This window comes from Halichoerus grypus, chromosome 7, assembly GCF_964656455.1.
Source record: "Halichoerus grypus chromosome 7, mHalGry1.hap1.1, whole genome shotgun sequence".
Lineage (NCBI taxonomy): Eukaryota > Metazoa > Chordata > Mammalia > Carnivora > Phocidae > Halichoerus > Halichoerus grypus.
Genome location: NC_135718.1, coordinates 56,245,996 through 56,261,955, shown reverse-complemented (window position 1 = coordinate 56,261,955; position 15,960 = coordinate 56,245,996). Strand labels below are relative to the sequence as shown.

The 15,960-nt window shown below is 37.4% G+C and overlaps 1 protein-coding gene and 2 non-coding genes across 7 annotated transcripts in view; 2 read left to right on the top strand and 1 right to left on the bottom strand.

The window, feature by feature from the left end:
* Positions 1–15,960, top strand: part of CCAR1 (cell division cycle and apoptosis regulator 1) — a 61,171-nt gene that overhangs the window by 31,952 nt on the left and 13,259 nt on the right. For 4 of the 5 annotated variants that reach the window (XM_036113832.2, XM_036113833.2, XM_036113835.2 and 1 more), the window contains 6 exons: positions 215–328; positions 919–1,085; positions 1,819–2,029; positions 2,847–2,930; positions 4,344–4,529; positions 12,375–12,566. In XM_036113832.2, coding sequence (XP_035969725.1) covers positions 215–328; positions 919–1,085; positions 1,819–2,029; positions 2,847–2,930; positions 4,344–4,529; positions 12,375–12,566 — 954 coding nt within the window. The remainder of the gene's footprint in view (positions 1–214; positions 329–918; positions 1,086–1,818; positions 2,030–2,846; positions 2,931–4,343; positions 4,530–12,374; positions 12,567–15,960) is intronic. The other variant, XM_036113836.2, reaches the window with a different exon arrangement.
* Positions 723–787, top strand: LOC118549469 (small nucleolar RNA SNORD98). The gene has a single exon (XR_004924109.1). It is a non-coding gene; the product is annotated as a small nucleolar RNA SNORD98 (small nucleolar RNA).
* Positions 7,334–7,438, bottom strand: LOC118549468 (U6 spliceosomal RNA). The gene has a single exon (XR_013450072.1). It is a non-coding gene; the product is annotated as a U6 spliceosomal RNA (small nuclear RNA).

Below are 15,960 nucleotides of genomic sequence, written 5' to 3'. Positions count from 1 at the left end.
GGCTATTATAGAACAGATTGATCAAAAAGCATTTCTTGACAAGTTAAAATTCTATCATTATAAAGTATCTAATACCATTTCTGCTGTAGCATTTTACTTTCCATTTTTATAAAAAAATTTTGGATATCTAATATGTAAGGATAATTAGTAGTGCTTCTCATTTTTTTACATTACTTTAGACTTTTGACAGGATTGAATTATTTGACTATAATAGGTAATGCTGATGGCTAGTCCTAGTATGGAAGATTTGTATCATAAGTCATGTGCTCTTGCTGAAGACCCACAAGAACTTCGAGATGGATTTCAACATCCTGCTAGACTTGTTAAGGTAAAATGAAACACTTATTTTAACTTCAGGTATATATTTGCTTTGCTTAGTTCTAACTCTGTGTGTGTGTGTGTGTGTGTACATATGTATATAAAATACATATATATATATAATATACAAAATTAAAAATACTACATTTTTAACTTATTAACAACTAATTTTTGTATTGTTAAGGCACTCAAAATTTAATGATGAAGATTTTCTTTCAGTGAAGATTATGGCTATATCTTATTTGTATGTCACTAGTTCAGCTGTCATTTTGGTATTTTATGCTCGTAGGATAGTAAAATTTTAGTGGTATTGGATTTAGTATATTTTTGGATTCTTTTAAAGTGTGAATTATAGCTTGTTTCTTTAAAAAAATTCTTTATCTGAAGAAATATTTTAGAAGGATGAGTTATGATGTGTAAATCCTATTCCATTGCTGAAATGCAGTGTGGAACACGATGAACTGAACTCTTCCTTGACTGACAGATACCAGAGGTAGTAAAAATGATATTGGAAAGGTTTGTCCCTTTCCTTTTCAAGTATTTTATTTGTAATTTGACAAGTTGCATAACACATGTAAATGATTCTTTGTTTTGAATTAGTTTTTAGTGGGCATGAAAGGCAAGGATGAAGCCATGGCCATTGGAGGTCACTGGTCTCCTTCGTTGGATGGACCAGACCCAGAAAAAGACCCCTCTGTGTTGATTAAGACTGCTATTCGTTGTTGTAAGGCTCTGACAGGCATTGATCTAAGTGTATGCACACAATGGTAAGTACCAATTCATTTCTTGATTAGAAATGTTTTTTCATAGTTTATATAGATGTTCTTATCTGTCAGCCTCCCCTCCCCCCTTATTTTAGCAACCTTGATCATGCAGGTAATCTCAAAGGAAAATTCCCATTTGTAGCAAAAGTTTATTTGGTGCCAAAAATGTTTGGGGGAAAAAGGATTTAAGAACTAATCAAAATAAACTGAACATTACTTAAATGTTTTGTTATGCTTTACTTCGGAAGTTGGATGTATGTTGAAAATATTTTTCATTTCATGCATAGCTGGAGAAGATCGTCAAGAGAGAACTTCATTTCATTATAATTCTTTTGTTATAAAATGATGTAGGTGCTGATTATTTTTGTTCAGCCATATTTTCTCTTGAGGCTTATTTGTCTTGTGTATTTTAGTGTATTTCTTGTGACTTAATTGAGAATATTCTTTTTTTAGCACATGAAATCTGAACAGCTATCCAGCTTCTTCAGGTATTCTCTAAAATATGGGTAGCTCTATAATCAAACTTGAAAATGCCTTGGGGAACATATTCTTTTAACCATAAAATATTGTACAAATGTACCAAAAGAGGAACTATGGCTTCTATAATTTTTTTTTCTTTAGACCAACCTCAAGTTCTTGCAGCAAAATTTCTTTACTTGATGTGCTACAAGTGAACTAGGGTCTTTAAAATGTATTTTAGAATTTTTTTTCCAACATGCTTCTTCCCTTGCAACAGGTACCGTTTTGCAGAGATTCGCTACCATCGCCCTGAGGAGACCCACAAGGGGCGTACAGTTCCAGCTCATGTGGAGACAGTGGTTTTATTTTTCCCGGATGTTTGGCATTGCCTTCCCACCCGCTCAGAGTGGGAAACCCTCTCCCGAGGATACAAGCAGCAGCTGGTCGAGAAGCTTCAGGGTGAACGCAAGGAGGCTGATGGAGAACAGGCACTGAACGCTAATCCCTTTTTCTATTTCCGCTTCTCACAGGCACAGGAACACAGGCACAAATGCACACCACACACTACATAACAAACACACATGGAGGAACATAACTGGTAACAGCGACTGGTAATCCAGCTTTCAGCAGTATAGTTGTATTTTCTTTTCTTTAAAAAAAAAATCTGTCTAGTATGCTAACTTTAAGAGTGCTGAGACCTCAAAGGAAAATAAGTTGTGCTTAAATTGCACAGAATTTTGTTTTTATCATAGGTCTAGTTGCTGGAATCTGGGACCAGTTGTTGAGCAAGATTCAGTATTAAGCCATTTTAAACATTTTGCCATTTTCTAAAATTTAAAAAATTTTCTCTTTCACGGTCATCAGTTCTAGTCATGGATATTTGAAATTGGACAACCACAAGTCTGAGAGATTTGATATTTCAGGCTATGTGGCATCGTCTTTGGTACATTTGAAAGGTCTGACTAAATCAGTCTTAACTTTGGGTGGCTTGAAAATTGGGGCAAGATCACACACTGTGTGGTTAGTGGAGACCGGCAGTGTTTGTGCATCCCTGATATCCTTTGTGTTGTAATTTATCACCCTTTTGTGTTTCACAGATCTGGCTTTGATTGGCTGATGAGTGTCTTTGTGATCAGTTAAAAGTGGTAGAATGTATGTACGTGGAATTGCCTAAATAATAACTTTAGGAGAAGACAATCTGAAACATTTGTGACCTTGCACAGATCAGCAACAGACTTTTAAAAATAAATTACTTTTATTTTAAGGTTTCAGAATAGTAATTATGTTCTTAACTTTGTATATCAGGATGAAGAAGAGAAAGATGATGGTGAAGCTAAAGAAATTTCTACTCCCACCCATTGGTCTAAACTTGATCCAAAGACAATGAAGGTAACTTTGAAATTTGAAATCTCTGACAAGAATAGAGAATGAGATCCGTGTTTTATCATAAAAAAAACCACTAAAAATAAAGTCAACTGAATAAATATTCTGTATTTATACATGTGTGTATAATTATTAAATAAAGGTTGACTTCATAAATCAGTGCAGCCTATATCTGTCGAGTGTAATATACAAGTGCATGTAGTGTGAGTAGCATCATTTTTTGATTGGGGAACTGAGCAAGAAGGCAGAATTTCTGCACTTAAGTAATTTAAATTCAAGGAAAAGGGAAGAAACAGGAAAAAGATTATCAAGATTACTTTAGTTTTTGAAATAATATTTAAAAAGTAGGTTGATACACATCTGAACTGGGAAAGAATAATTTAAAAGCCTCTTTTGAAAATCATTGGTTAAGCTGTACTAGTTTTTCTTTGGTCCCCAATGTCTTTGGACTGATTATCATTCTATACTTTTTCGTTTCTGGGCTTATAATGTGAATGTAGATCCATAGAATTCTACGTGTGTACGTTCTACATAGATCAGAAGATCACAAGCTTTTGCAGCCTGTTACTTTTAACACATAAAAGCTGACCTTTTGGTTAGCTTTTGTTAGCAAAAAACCCGTTTTCTTCCTTCTTATGAAACTGTAGTTTTTTAACCCACATTGCTTTTTTTTTAGTAAGTAGAGAATGTATATCGTAAGATTAAGCCTGCATCCCAGGACTTTTCAAACTGATGGCTTTGCCATTAAGTTTCTTATTTTAAAACTTGTATTTCTTTGGGTTATAAATACAATGTGTGCTTATTTTAAAAACTGGTACATACATAGAAAAATAGAAGATAAAAGTTACTCAAGTCTGTAACTCAAACACAACCACTGTTAAAATTTTAGTGTATTTTTTCCATTATTTTTTCTGTGTACAAGCTTTATGATTGGTTGGTTGGTTGGTTCTGATCATGTATAAAACATTGGCAGTCTCATCCTTTTCAATTAGTATTGGTGTTTCCCATGTAATTATTTTTAAATGTTCTGTATTCCTCTCATCTAGTTGATGTGGTATTATTATCTTTTGTTGGATATTTAGATTCTTCACATTTTTGAGGAAGGAACTGTTACAAGAAATATGTAAAGGTTTTGTTTTGTTTTCCAGTGTGTTTAGAATATTTCTTTAGGGTGAACTGCCATAAATTAGAATTTCTGTGTCAAAGAGCATTAATGGTTTTTAAAGCATCTTAAAACATGTTACAGATTATTTTCCAAAAATATTCTATCAGTTTGCATTTTCACAAACATGTTCTGAGCTGTACAAGTGTATTTTTCACCAACATTTTAAAAAACCAGATGAAAGATAATTGCATAGTTTGTTCCCTATTTCAATATCCCATTTTCTTTTTCTGTGTTTTTATGCTCTGTATATTTAGGTAAATGATCTCCGAAAAGAATTGGAAAGTCGAGCTCTTAGTTCTAAAGGATTAAAATCCCAGTTAATAGCCCGGTTGACAAAACAGCTTAAAGTAGAAGAGCAAAAAGAAGAACAAAAGGAATTAGAGAAATCAGAAAAAGAAGAGGAAGAGGAGGATGATAGGAAATCTGAAGATGATAAAGAGGTATATACTATTAAATATAATATTGGTTTATAGAGAGTTCTTGAAATATGTTTGTGTATACTTTTATTAAGATAAAACTATAGGGGCCCCTTCCCCCTGCTTGCTCACTCTCTGTCTCTAAAATAAATCTTTTTTTTTTTTAAGATGTAACTACATAACTCTAAGATTCAACCAGTTTTGCAAGTTTGACAAATGCATATAGTTGTGCAGCCACCACCACAATTAAGATATAAAACAGGTCTGCCACCCCCTAAACATCCCCTGTATCCCTCTGTAAGCATTTTCCTCTCTCCATGTGTACCTTCTGCCTCCCAGACCAGCCTCTGGGAGCCACTGACCTGTTTCCTGTAGTTTTGCCAATTCAAGTATATAATGTAAATGGAACCATACAACCTGTTGAGTCTGACCTCTTCAACTCAGCATAATGCATTAGAGATTCACCCATTTTGTTGTATATATCACTAATGTTTTCCTTTTTTTTTTTTTTAAGCTTTTAGAGAGGGTGGGGAAGGGCGGTAACGGGTGAGGGGTAAAGGGAGAGAGAATTCCAATCAGACTCCGTGCTGAGCTCAGAGCCTGTCTTAGGGCCCCTATCCCATGACCCTGAGACTATGACCTGAGGAGAAATCAAGAGTTGGATGCCCAGTCGACTGAGCCAGCCAGGTGCCCACTAATTTGTTCCTTTTTATTCCTTAATAACATTCCATAGTATCAATGTATCAGTTTATTAGTTTTCCACTTGAGAGACACTTGAGTTGTTTCCAAGTCATGTATTTTTAATCTTCCCCTTTAAAAATGAATAATTATTCATGTGTTTGGGGTGCCTGGCTGGCTCAGTCATTAGAGCATGCGACTCTTGATCTTGGGGTCATGGGTTCAAGCCCAATATTGGGCATAGAGTTTACTTAAAAAAATTACTCCTATATCTTAGATATAGAAAATGAGATAAAATTTGATTGACCGAGCCATTAAGTTCAGAGATTGAGTTCTAGTGAAGTGCTTATTCCAGAATTTTGCTGCTTCTACAGCTATGTGTTTGATTGCACTTCAGTCCTTAAGACTCTGAGACTATAGACTTATGCCCTTAAAATAATTCCTGCATGCATAAGCCTGTCATTTGTTTTCTGAATTTGAAATACAGGAATATAAGAAGCATGTTAGAATACCAGTAATTGGAGAAACCAACATTATGTGTTTCCTAATGTGATGCATTGTGGAGGGTACATCATTATTTATGAAGTATTCTTGCCAAACGTGTTTTACCTTAATCTAATTATGAGGGAACAATCAGATAAATTTAGAATGTGAAAACTTCTGCAGAGCAGCTTGTCTGAACTTTTCAAAAAAAGGTCTATATAATGAGAGACTAAAGAAGAAAAATGATATATAGTAAAAGAGTTTAGCGAGGCGTGACAACTGAATGCGCTGAGTGTGAAACTTGACAGGTCCTGAATAGGGGGGAAGAAAAAAGCCATAAAGAGTAGTTTGGGAATAACTGGAGATATTTGATTATGGATGTGATATTAGATAATATTGAAGCAGTGCTAAATTTCTTGGATGTGATGTTTTTGTGATAATGTGGAATTGCCTTGTTATTCCGAGGTGCATTGATTTGTGATTTCTTATTCAGTAGATTATAAATATTTACCTTGATAGTGAAATTGTCTCACTTGGCCAGTGGGAGCCCTGTCGAGTTGGCTTCTATGTCCTTTGACACGTTCTCATCATATTTTGAGGACTTACTTTGCAGCACAAAACAATGTTGCACTCTCACTGTGTACTATCCCTGCCCTGGTTCTGGAATCAGCCATTTTCCCAGGAAGCCCTGATACTTTTTAGTGAAGAATGGTAATGATATTTAGAAGCCAAGACCTATTCATTGGTATCATTGTTGTGCTGCTGTCAACCCCTGTCAGTGAACAGTTTTGGTAGATACATATTCGTTTATACTTATGTTTACCTATGTGTATACGTATTTGCATCTGTATTTGTTAGTATATATTGTGTGTATTGAATGTCGTAAGTTTATGCTAGTATCTCCAATTCTATTCCCAACATCAGAGTTCATTTCAGTTTCTTCCTTTCCATATATTTAATTCTTTTGTCCAATAATGAGAAACAGCTTCCATTGTACTTAATAATTATTTACTTACTTGCTCAGTTGTCTGTCGCATTCCCTTTCCTATCTGGATACCCTCTTTACTTTGGTCTGATTTCCTACCCTGTATTCTGTCTTTATATGGATGCCCTCCTTACTCTATTTGGGTTTTAATACCTGGTAACTGGGCAGCTCATCTGCTCTGGGCATTGTAGCTCTACCTCTCTGTCAGCCTCCGTCCCCTGTGTAGACACTTGCTTTGCATGGAGGAGTTGCTTTAGAATTGAATTGTTATGAACAGAAGGAGTAGATAGAGAAGGCAAAGAAGAGCTGGTTTTCACTTTTTGATGTTAACAGCCAGTGGGGTTGAAAACTGGTGATAATTCTTACCATTTTGTTTTCACATATTTTCCTCTTCTGCTATTTGATTACGTAGTGGTATAGTTTTACCTATTTGTAAATTCATATAGACGAAGGCAGGATCAGTGCTTGATTTCGTTTCATTTTTTTAAAATATAGAATGCGGGGCACCTGGGTGGCTTAGTCGTTAAGCGTCTGCCTTCGGCTCAGGTCATGATCTCCAGGGTTCTGGGATCAAGCTCCGCATCGGGCTCCCTGTTCCGTGAGAAGCCTGCTTCTCCCTCTCCTACTCCCCCTGGTTGTGTTCCCTCTCTCGCTGCGTCTCTCTTTCAAATAAATAAATAAATAAAATATAGAATGCTTCTTAAATATGAGTCATCCTTGTGCAAGGCCCATGCTAATCTTCTTCATATTGGTCTAATTTTATTACATGTGCTGCTGAAGCAAGCACTGTTTTCCTTTATTTTATCCAGCTTTCAAGATACTGAATTGGTTCCCTATCATCTTCTGATGGTTACCTGTTTGGTTTGTGTGTGTGTGTGTGTGTGTTTAAAGATTTTTATTTATTTATTTGACAGAGACACAGCGAGAGAGGGAACACAAGCAGGGGGAGTGGGAGAGGGAGAAGCAGACTCCCCACTAAACAGGGAGCCCGATGCAGGGCTCAATCCCAGGACCCTGAGACCATGACCTGAGCCGAAGGCAGACGCTTAACGACTGAGCCACCGAGGCACCCCTACCTGTTTGTTTTTAAACGTTATTGTTGGGGTGCCTGGGTGGCTTAGTCGGGTGAGTTTCTTCCTTTAGCTCAGGTCATAATCCCAAGGTCTTAGGATTGAGCCCTGCATCGGTTCCCCTGCTCAGCGAGGAGCCTGCTTCTCTTTTTCCCTCCGCCCCTCCCCCTGCTTGTGCTCTCTCTCTCAAATAAATAAAATCTTTTAAAAAAAATAAACATCATTATGAATTTATAGATTTATTATTTTAAGATTTTTTTATTAGCACAAACAGGGAGAGTGGCAGGGGGAGAGGGAGAAGCAGACTCCCCACTGAGCAGGGACCCTGATGTAGGTCTTTGATCCCAAAACCCTGGGATCATGAACTGAGCTGAAGGCAAGATGTTCAACCGACTGAGCCACCCAGGCTCCCCGAATTTGTAGATTTAAACACATTTTATGGGTTTCAGTTCATTGTAATTCTTATCCTTATTGAAGCTCAAATTGTCTTTTTTTGTCCAGTGAGTAGGAACATATATATAGATACACAACACTAATGTAGAACTAATAGTATACCACTAATGTTATTGCTCAAATTTGTTTAAAATTATTTTTGCATTTCCTTTTTTTTTTTTTTTTTTTTTAATTTCTTTATTTGAGAGAGAGTGAGTACAAGTGGGCAGAGGGTCAGAGGAAGAGGGAGAAACAACTCACTGCTGAGCAGGGAGCCCGGTGAGGGACTCGATCCCAGGACTCTGGTATTGTGACCTGAGCCGAAGGCAGACACTTAACTGACTGAGCCACCCAGGCGCCCCTATTTTTGCATTTCCTATTGTCATTTTCTCCCCATTGTTTTTATGTTGTACTATAAGTACATCATCCTAACGTGTAGCATTACATATCATACTCTTTTAATTCTCATTTAGTGTTTGTCCTACAATTACCGTATCTAATGCTCACCAATAGTCCTTTTGTCATTGTCTCTGAAGCTCATCTCTAGGAGATTCCTCAGAGCTCATGTATGTTCATAACAGTTTGACTATACTATACTTAAAAGTCAGTTTTGCCACCTTTTGCCTGCCAATACTTGGTGTAAAAAAGAATCCTTCATCCCCACTATATACAACTTTGGGTGTTATTACCAAAGGCACTATAATTGAGGTGAACGTGAGTGAGTTGGGCCTTGTGACACAAGGAGGCAAAGTTATTTGGGGCAAATATGCCCAGGTTACCAACAACCCTGAAAATGATGGATGCATAAATGCAGTCTTGCTGGTTTGACAGCAGTTTCAGAGAAGTAATTCCTTATAATTACTGAAGAGTACACACCAATCAGGAGGACCACCATTACTGTGGTGGTTCTGAATACTACCAAACAGCCTTATGTATCTGCAGTCATCAAGAGAAGTATTTATTCTATTGTGAAAAACATTAAAATAGACATTTATTAAAATAAAAAAGTCAGTTTTGCTAAATATAAAGTCTTTGATTCACATTTTTATTTCTTTAAATATCTTAAATATATGTTACTCTTTTTTCTTTTTAGGATATTTATTTATTTATTTATTTATTTATTTATTTATTTATTAATTAGAGGGAGCAAAATGAGCAGTGGGGGAGAGCTGGGGAGGGGGAAAGGGAAGGGAACCTCAAGTACACTCTGTGCTGAGCCTGGAGCATGATGTGGGGCTCAATCTCACGACCTTGAAGATCATGATCTGAGCCAAAACCAGGAGACGGACACTTAACTGGGTGAGCCACCCAGGCGTCCCTATGTTACTGTTTTTTTTTGTTTGTTTTGTTTTAAGATTTTTATTTATTATTTGACAGAGAGAGACAGTGAGAGAGGGAACTATACTAGATACCTCATGAAGTGGAATCATACAGTATCTGCTCTTTTGTGTCTGACTTCTCTCACTTAGCATAATGTTTTCAGAGTTCATCTATGTCATAGCATGGATCAGAACTTCATTTCTTTCTTTTTTGTTAAGATTTTATTTATTTGACAGAGACAGCGAGAGAGGGAACACAGGCAGGGGGAGTGGGAGAGGGAGAAGCAGGCTCCCCGCTGAGCAGGGAGCCCGATGCGGGGCTCAATCCCAGGACCCTGGGATCATGACCTGAGCCGAAGGCAGACACTTAACGACTGAGCCACCCAGACGCCCCAGAACTTCATTTCTTTATAAGGCTGAATAATATTCCATTGCATGTATATACTGCATTTTGTTTATCCCTTCATCTGTTAATGGACACTTGAGTTGTTTTCACCTTTTGGTATTGTGAATAAAACTGCTATCTACAAGCATGTTTTCAGGGCGCCTGGGTGGCTCTTGTATTCTATCACCTCATTTTCAGTTTTAAAATTCTTACTTATATTGTCCTGGGGCTCCTGGGTGGTTCAGTCAGTTAAGTGTCTGCCTTCAGCCCAGATCACGAACCTGGAGTCCTGGGAATGAGCCTCGCGTCGGACTCCCTGCTCAGCGGAGACCCTGCTTCTCCCTTTGCCCCTCACCCCGTTCGTGCTCTCTCTCTCTCTCTTGCTCTCTCAAGTAAATAAAATCTTTTTTAAAAAAAATAAAATTCTTATTTCTATTGTCCTTTCATATCTTGTAAGATTTTCTTAATCTCTTAGTACGCTTTAAAATAGTTAAGATTTTTGGGGCGCCTGGGTGGCTCAGTTGGTTAAGCGACTGCCTTCGGCTCAGGTCATGATCCTGGAGTCCCAGGATCGAGTCCCGCATCAGGCTCCCTGCTCGGCAGGGAGTCTGCTTCTCCCTCTGACCCTCCTCCCTCTCATGCTCTCTGTCTCTCATTCTCTCTCTCTCAAATAAATAAATAAAATCTTAAAAAAAAAAAAAAATTTAAAATAGTTAAGATTTTTTGTGTTCCCTCTCTCGCTGTATCTCTCTCTGTCAAATGAATAAATAAAATCTTTAAAAAAAAAAATAGTTAAGATTTTTATCTGTCTATGCCTGTTTTTCTGGCCCACTTTCATTGTCTGTAGGGATGTAATTCTCCTTGTTCTCTTTTAAATAGTAACTTTCTATAGGACTTGACCTCAATACTTTCTTTTGCTCATTTTTATGTGAATTTAGTTTGCCTAACATTTTATTAGAAGAGGTTGCTTAAGGGGTGCCTGGGTGGCTCAGTCAGATAAGTGACCGACTCTTGGTTTCGTCTCAGGTCGTGTGATCTTAGGGTCATGAGATTGAGCCCCATGTTGGGCTCCGTGCTCAGTGGGGAGCCTGCGCATGCACGACGCTCTCTCTCTCTCAAATAAATCTTTAATAAAAAGATAGCTTTTTCCTAACTTCATAAAGATTTATATATTATGTTGTTTTCTTACTCTGTTTAAAACTGTGGTGGTTTGCGGGTGCCTGGGAGGCTCAGTCAGTTAAGTGTCAGCCTTTGGCTCAGGTCATGATCCCAGGGTCCTGGGATCGAGTCTCGCATTGGGCTCCCTGCTCAGTCAGGAGTGTGCTTCTCCCTCTGTGCCCTCCTCTGTTCGTGCCCTCTCCCTCTCTCTCTCTCTCTCACAAAAATAAATAAATAAAATCTTAAAAAAAAAAAAACTATGGTTATTTGCTTTCCAAGATTTCGATCTCTGTTGCCCTTCCATCACTGTTTATTGGGTTGGGACCTTTTCCTCCCATGTCTATGTTGTTGCTTTCCTGCTCACTATTGATTCTGCTTTCAGAAATTTCTTCACAGGGTGAGAGACCCTGTGCTGGAAAGATGCCCTGGTAAATAAGCTTTGCAAGTTCGTAGGACTAGAATATTCTAGGCCCTTTTAGATCTTAACACAGGCTCTTTGTACTCACTATTGTTGGGAGTAAAACGTTGCCTAGTTTCAGCTGCTGTTATGAAATTGAACTCACTTTCCAGTGAACGCCTTTTGACTCTTTTGTGGTTTTCCTGTTCTTAGAGCCATCAGACAACCCCATTGTTTCCTTCTGCTTTCCCTCTGCACGGATGCCAGTAACATATAGGTCTTCTGGCTCTTGTGGCTTTTTCCCACTCATTTGTGTATTGGGGTTTTTGGCAATACCTTTTCACCTTATTTGGTTCTGAATGTACATGAATGTTGGATGTTGGTTTTGGTATCTAGATTATTCCCCCCCTTTTTTTTTTTAAGATTCTTTTTTTAATTTTTTATTTATGTGACACAGAGAGAGACAGCCAGAGAGAGAACACAAGCAGGGGGAGTAGGGGAGGGAGAAGCAGGCTTCCCGCAGAGCGGGGAGCCTGATGCGGGGCTTGATCCCAGGACCCTGGGATCATGACCTGAGCCAAAGGCAGACGCTTAATGACTGAGCCACCCAGGCGCCCCTAGATTATTCCCTTTTTATATGGGGATTCCGGAAGATCCAGAAACTATGCTACTGTCAACTATTTTCCAGAATCCCTGGTTTATATAATGTTAACATAGGTATTTTTTTTTCTCTTTAGAAGTTAGTTTCTTGTGCTGGGAAACTCAAAAGAGAAAAGTAGGAGCCACGGAAGCTGCTGTCTTCTTTACTAAATTTGAACTTTCTTCCCAGCCCTTATGATTGGCATAATCACCATAAGGAGTCATGGGAATTTTGCCCTTTTTCTTTACATGGTGTGCATTTGATACATACATACATATTGTACATGGAGGTTTAACCATTACTTAAAATTTCAAATATGTAGGAAGAAGAAAGAAAACGTCAAGAGGAAATGGAACGCCAGCGTCGGGAAAGAAGATATATTTTGCCTGATGAACCAGCCATCATTGTACATCCAAATTGGGCTGCAAAAAGTGGAAAGTTTGATTGTAGCATTATGTCTTTGAGTGTACTTTTAGACTACAGATTAGAGGACAATAAAGAACATTCATTTGAGGTAATATTTTAAGTTTGAATTGGGATCTAAATAAGGTATACACATTTTGATTGGTTAATATATTTCTTAAATCTCTTTGATGGCCTTTTTCATGGATTCTGTTTTTTTGTTTTTGTTTTTTTCTTTCAATTTATTTTGGGGGGGTTGAACACCAGCTGATTTTTCCTACAGGATTCACTTTTGGTGATTGCATTCCTGTAGTATCATTTAAATGTTCCTCTGGCCTCTGTATTTCCTGTAAATTGATAGTTGGATCTAAAGTCTTAATCAGGTTCTGATTTAATTATTATTTTTTTAAAAAATACTTCATAAGTAGTGGTATGTTTATCAGAATATCAGGAGACATATAATACATAATGTCTAATTACCTCTTGGGAATGAGGTAATGCTATATTGTTTAGAATTAAAATAGCATTCAGTGGGATTTAAAATTATACTTGTGACTGACGGAAGTGTAAGATAAAAGATGTTTATTTTTCAACATGAATCTATTTCTTACCATTACTATAGAGCAGATTTACAACATACAATTTATTTTTCAAAATAATTGAAGATTTTTATCCCTAAAGAAGTGATTGCTTCATTCTTTAAATAAAACAAAATATTCCAAAATACTAATTTCATAATAGCTTATGAAAAATTACAGTTTTCTTCAATTATTGTATCTTACCAACACATTCCACATTCTTGTTTGTATGTTTTGTTTTATAAATTATGTTGGAAAAGTCCGTCAGACTTACTTGACCCAAAAGGTCATTGTCCACAAGATGAAAATGAAATACTTAGACTAGAGACATTTACAAACAAATATAGAGGCTTACTGAGGCAATTATAAAACACGATGTGCATGCTTATTGGTCCTGATAAAAGGTTGCAAATATTAAAATATTTATAATTTTTAGTACATTAATAATTCCAGTAAGCCTGTGTTTTTAAATATTATATACTACATGACTTTATTTTTATTACCAGTTACTTAATATGATTCTTAATAGTGCCTACCATCTAGTAGTAATTTGAATAAATGAAAAAAATTAGTGTTTGGTATTACTGCTTATGTAGTATATACCATGTTATCTGACTGATGCTGTAGGAGGATCTCAAACTAATGCTACTCCAGTGGGAACAAAGCAATTTGTGAAACAGCCATTTGCTAGCAAAATGATCCCTTACCTTTTTCCTCCCCACCAAACATATCTCCTGGGTTAATTTCCTTTTAATCTATTTAGAATGCAAATGTCATTTTGGTACATGAATTTTTTTTTTTTTAAGATTTATTTATTTTAGGGAGAGAATGAGAGCACAAGTGGGAGGGGCAGAGAGAGAGAGAGGGAGAGAGAATCTAAAGCAGACTCTGCACTGAGCGCAGAGTCCAGTGCAGAGCTTGATCTCACGACCCTGAGATAATGACCTCAGCCGAAATCAAGAGTCGGACGCTTAACTGACTCAGCCACCCAGGCACCCCTTGTTACATGATTTTTTTTTTTTTAGTTTTATTTATTTATTTGACAGAGGGAGACATAGCGAGACATGGAACACAAGCAGGGGGAGTGGGAGAGGGAGAAGCAGGCTCCCTGCCGAGCAGGGAGCCCGATGCGGGGCTCGACCCTCGGACCATAACCTGAGCCGAAGGCAGACGTTTTAACGACTGAGCCACCCAGGCGCCCCCAATTTTTAAAAAATAATTCTGTAATTAAGGAAAACCATTTATCGGGGCGTCTGGGTGGCTCAGTTGGTTAAGCGACTGCCTTCGGCTCAGGTCATGATCCTGGAGTCCCGGGATCGAGTCCGGCATCGGGCTCCCTGCTCGGCAGGGAGTCTGCTTCTCCCTCTGACCCTCCCCCCTCTCATGCTCTCTGTCTCTCATTCTCTCTCTCTCTCAAATAAATAAAATAAAATCTTTAAAAAAAAAAAAAAAAGGAAAACCATTTATCATAAAATTATAAATCTTTGGTTGCTTTAATATTAATGCTAGATTTGTCTCTTTCAATGCTTTTACATGAAAAGATTTAAAAATTAATTCTGCTCTTCTAGGTTGTGCCTGGCTGCCTCCGTGGAAGAGTATGAAACTCTTGATCTCAGGGTTTTGGGTTCGAGCCCCACATTTGGTGTGGAAATTACTTAAATAAATAAACTTAAAAAAAAAAAATTCTGGGGATGCCTGGGTCCCTTGGTTAAGCGTCTGCCTTCGGCTCAGGTCATGATCCCAGGGTCCTGGGATCTCCCTGCTCAGTGGGGAGTCTGCTTCTCCCTCTGCCTGCTGCTTCCCCTGCCTGTGCGCACTCTCTCTTTCTCTGCAAATAAATAATTCTTTAAAAAAAATTAATTCTCTTCTAGTTACTGTTCTGGGCTTCTTTTAATTTAACCCATTTAACTTAACTGCTTTTTATCTCTAGGTAATGAAAAAGAGAAGACTTAGGAAAAGATAATGCCTCTTGTATTTATGCAAATGGAAATCTTATTTAGTTTCACTAATGGTTAAGAGGGGAGTTTTCAATATCTCCCTTTTTTTAAGAGAGAGGGTCAGAGAATCTTAAGCAGGCTCTCTATGCCTAGTGCAGACTCTTGGGGCTCGATCTCACAACCCTGAGATCATGACCTGAGTCGAAATCAAGAGTCAGATACTTAACTGACTGAGCCACTCAGGCACTGTGAGTTTTCAACATCTGGATGGTCATTTTACTGATAATAAATTTCTGTTTTAAAATGTGTAAAGACTGGGCATGAATTAAAGAAAAATAGATTATAAATTCAACTTTAATTTTAATATATTATCCTTTATGATCAGGAAAATAGTCTGATTAAAGTGTTTTATCAAATATACTATGAACTCCTTGCCAGAGTTTACACATTTTAGAGTTGTGTTCAACCATTTCAAGTTCTGGACCCTTTTAATCTGTTGGAAACCATTAGCCTTAGAATTTTTTTTAGAATGTTATTTTTTAAATTTTTTTAACATTTTATTTATTTATTTGAGAGAGAGTTTGAGTGGAAGGAAGGGCAGAGGGAGAGGGAAAATCTCAAGCACTGAGTGCAGAGCACGATACAGGGCTTGAGATCATGACCTGAGCTGAAATCAAGAGTCAGACGCTTAACCAACTTAGCCACCCAGGCGCCCCAAGATTTTATTTTTAAGTAATTTTCTACACCTGATGTGGGGCTCAAACTCACAACCCTGAGATCAAGAGTCACATGCTCTAGTGACTGAGCCAGCCAGACACCCCATACTTAGAAATATTTATGTAGAAAATTTAGTGTGTAATTTTAGGTTCTGGAGTATGTGATTATCCATGGATATTTGCATAGTAATAAAACTATCCATGGATATTTGCATAGTAATAATGCATGCTCCCTACTCACAATTCTGAGTTGGTGTCCCCTGCCTGAAATGCTT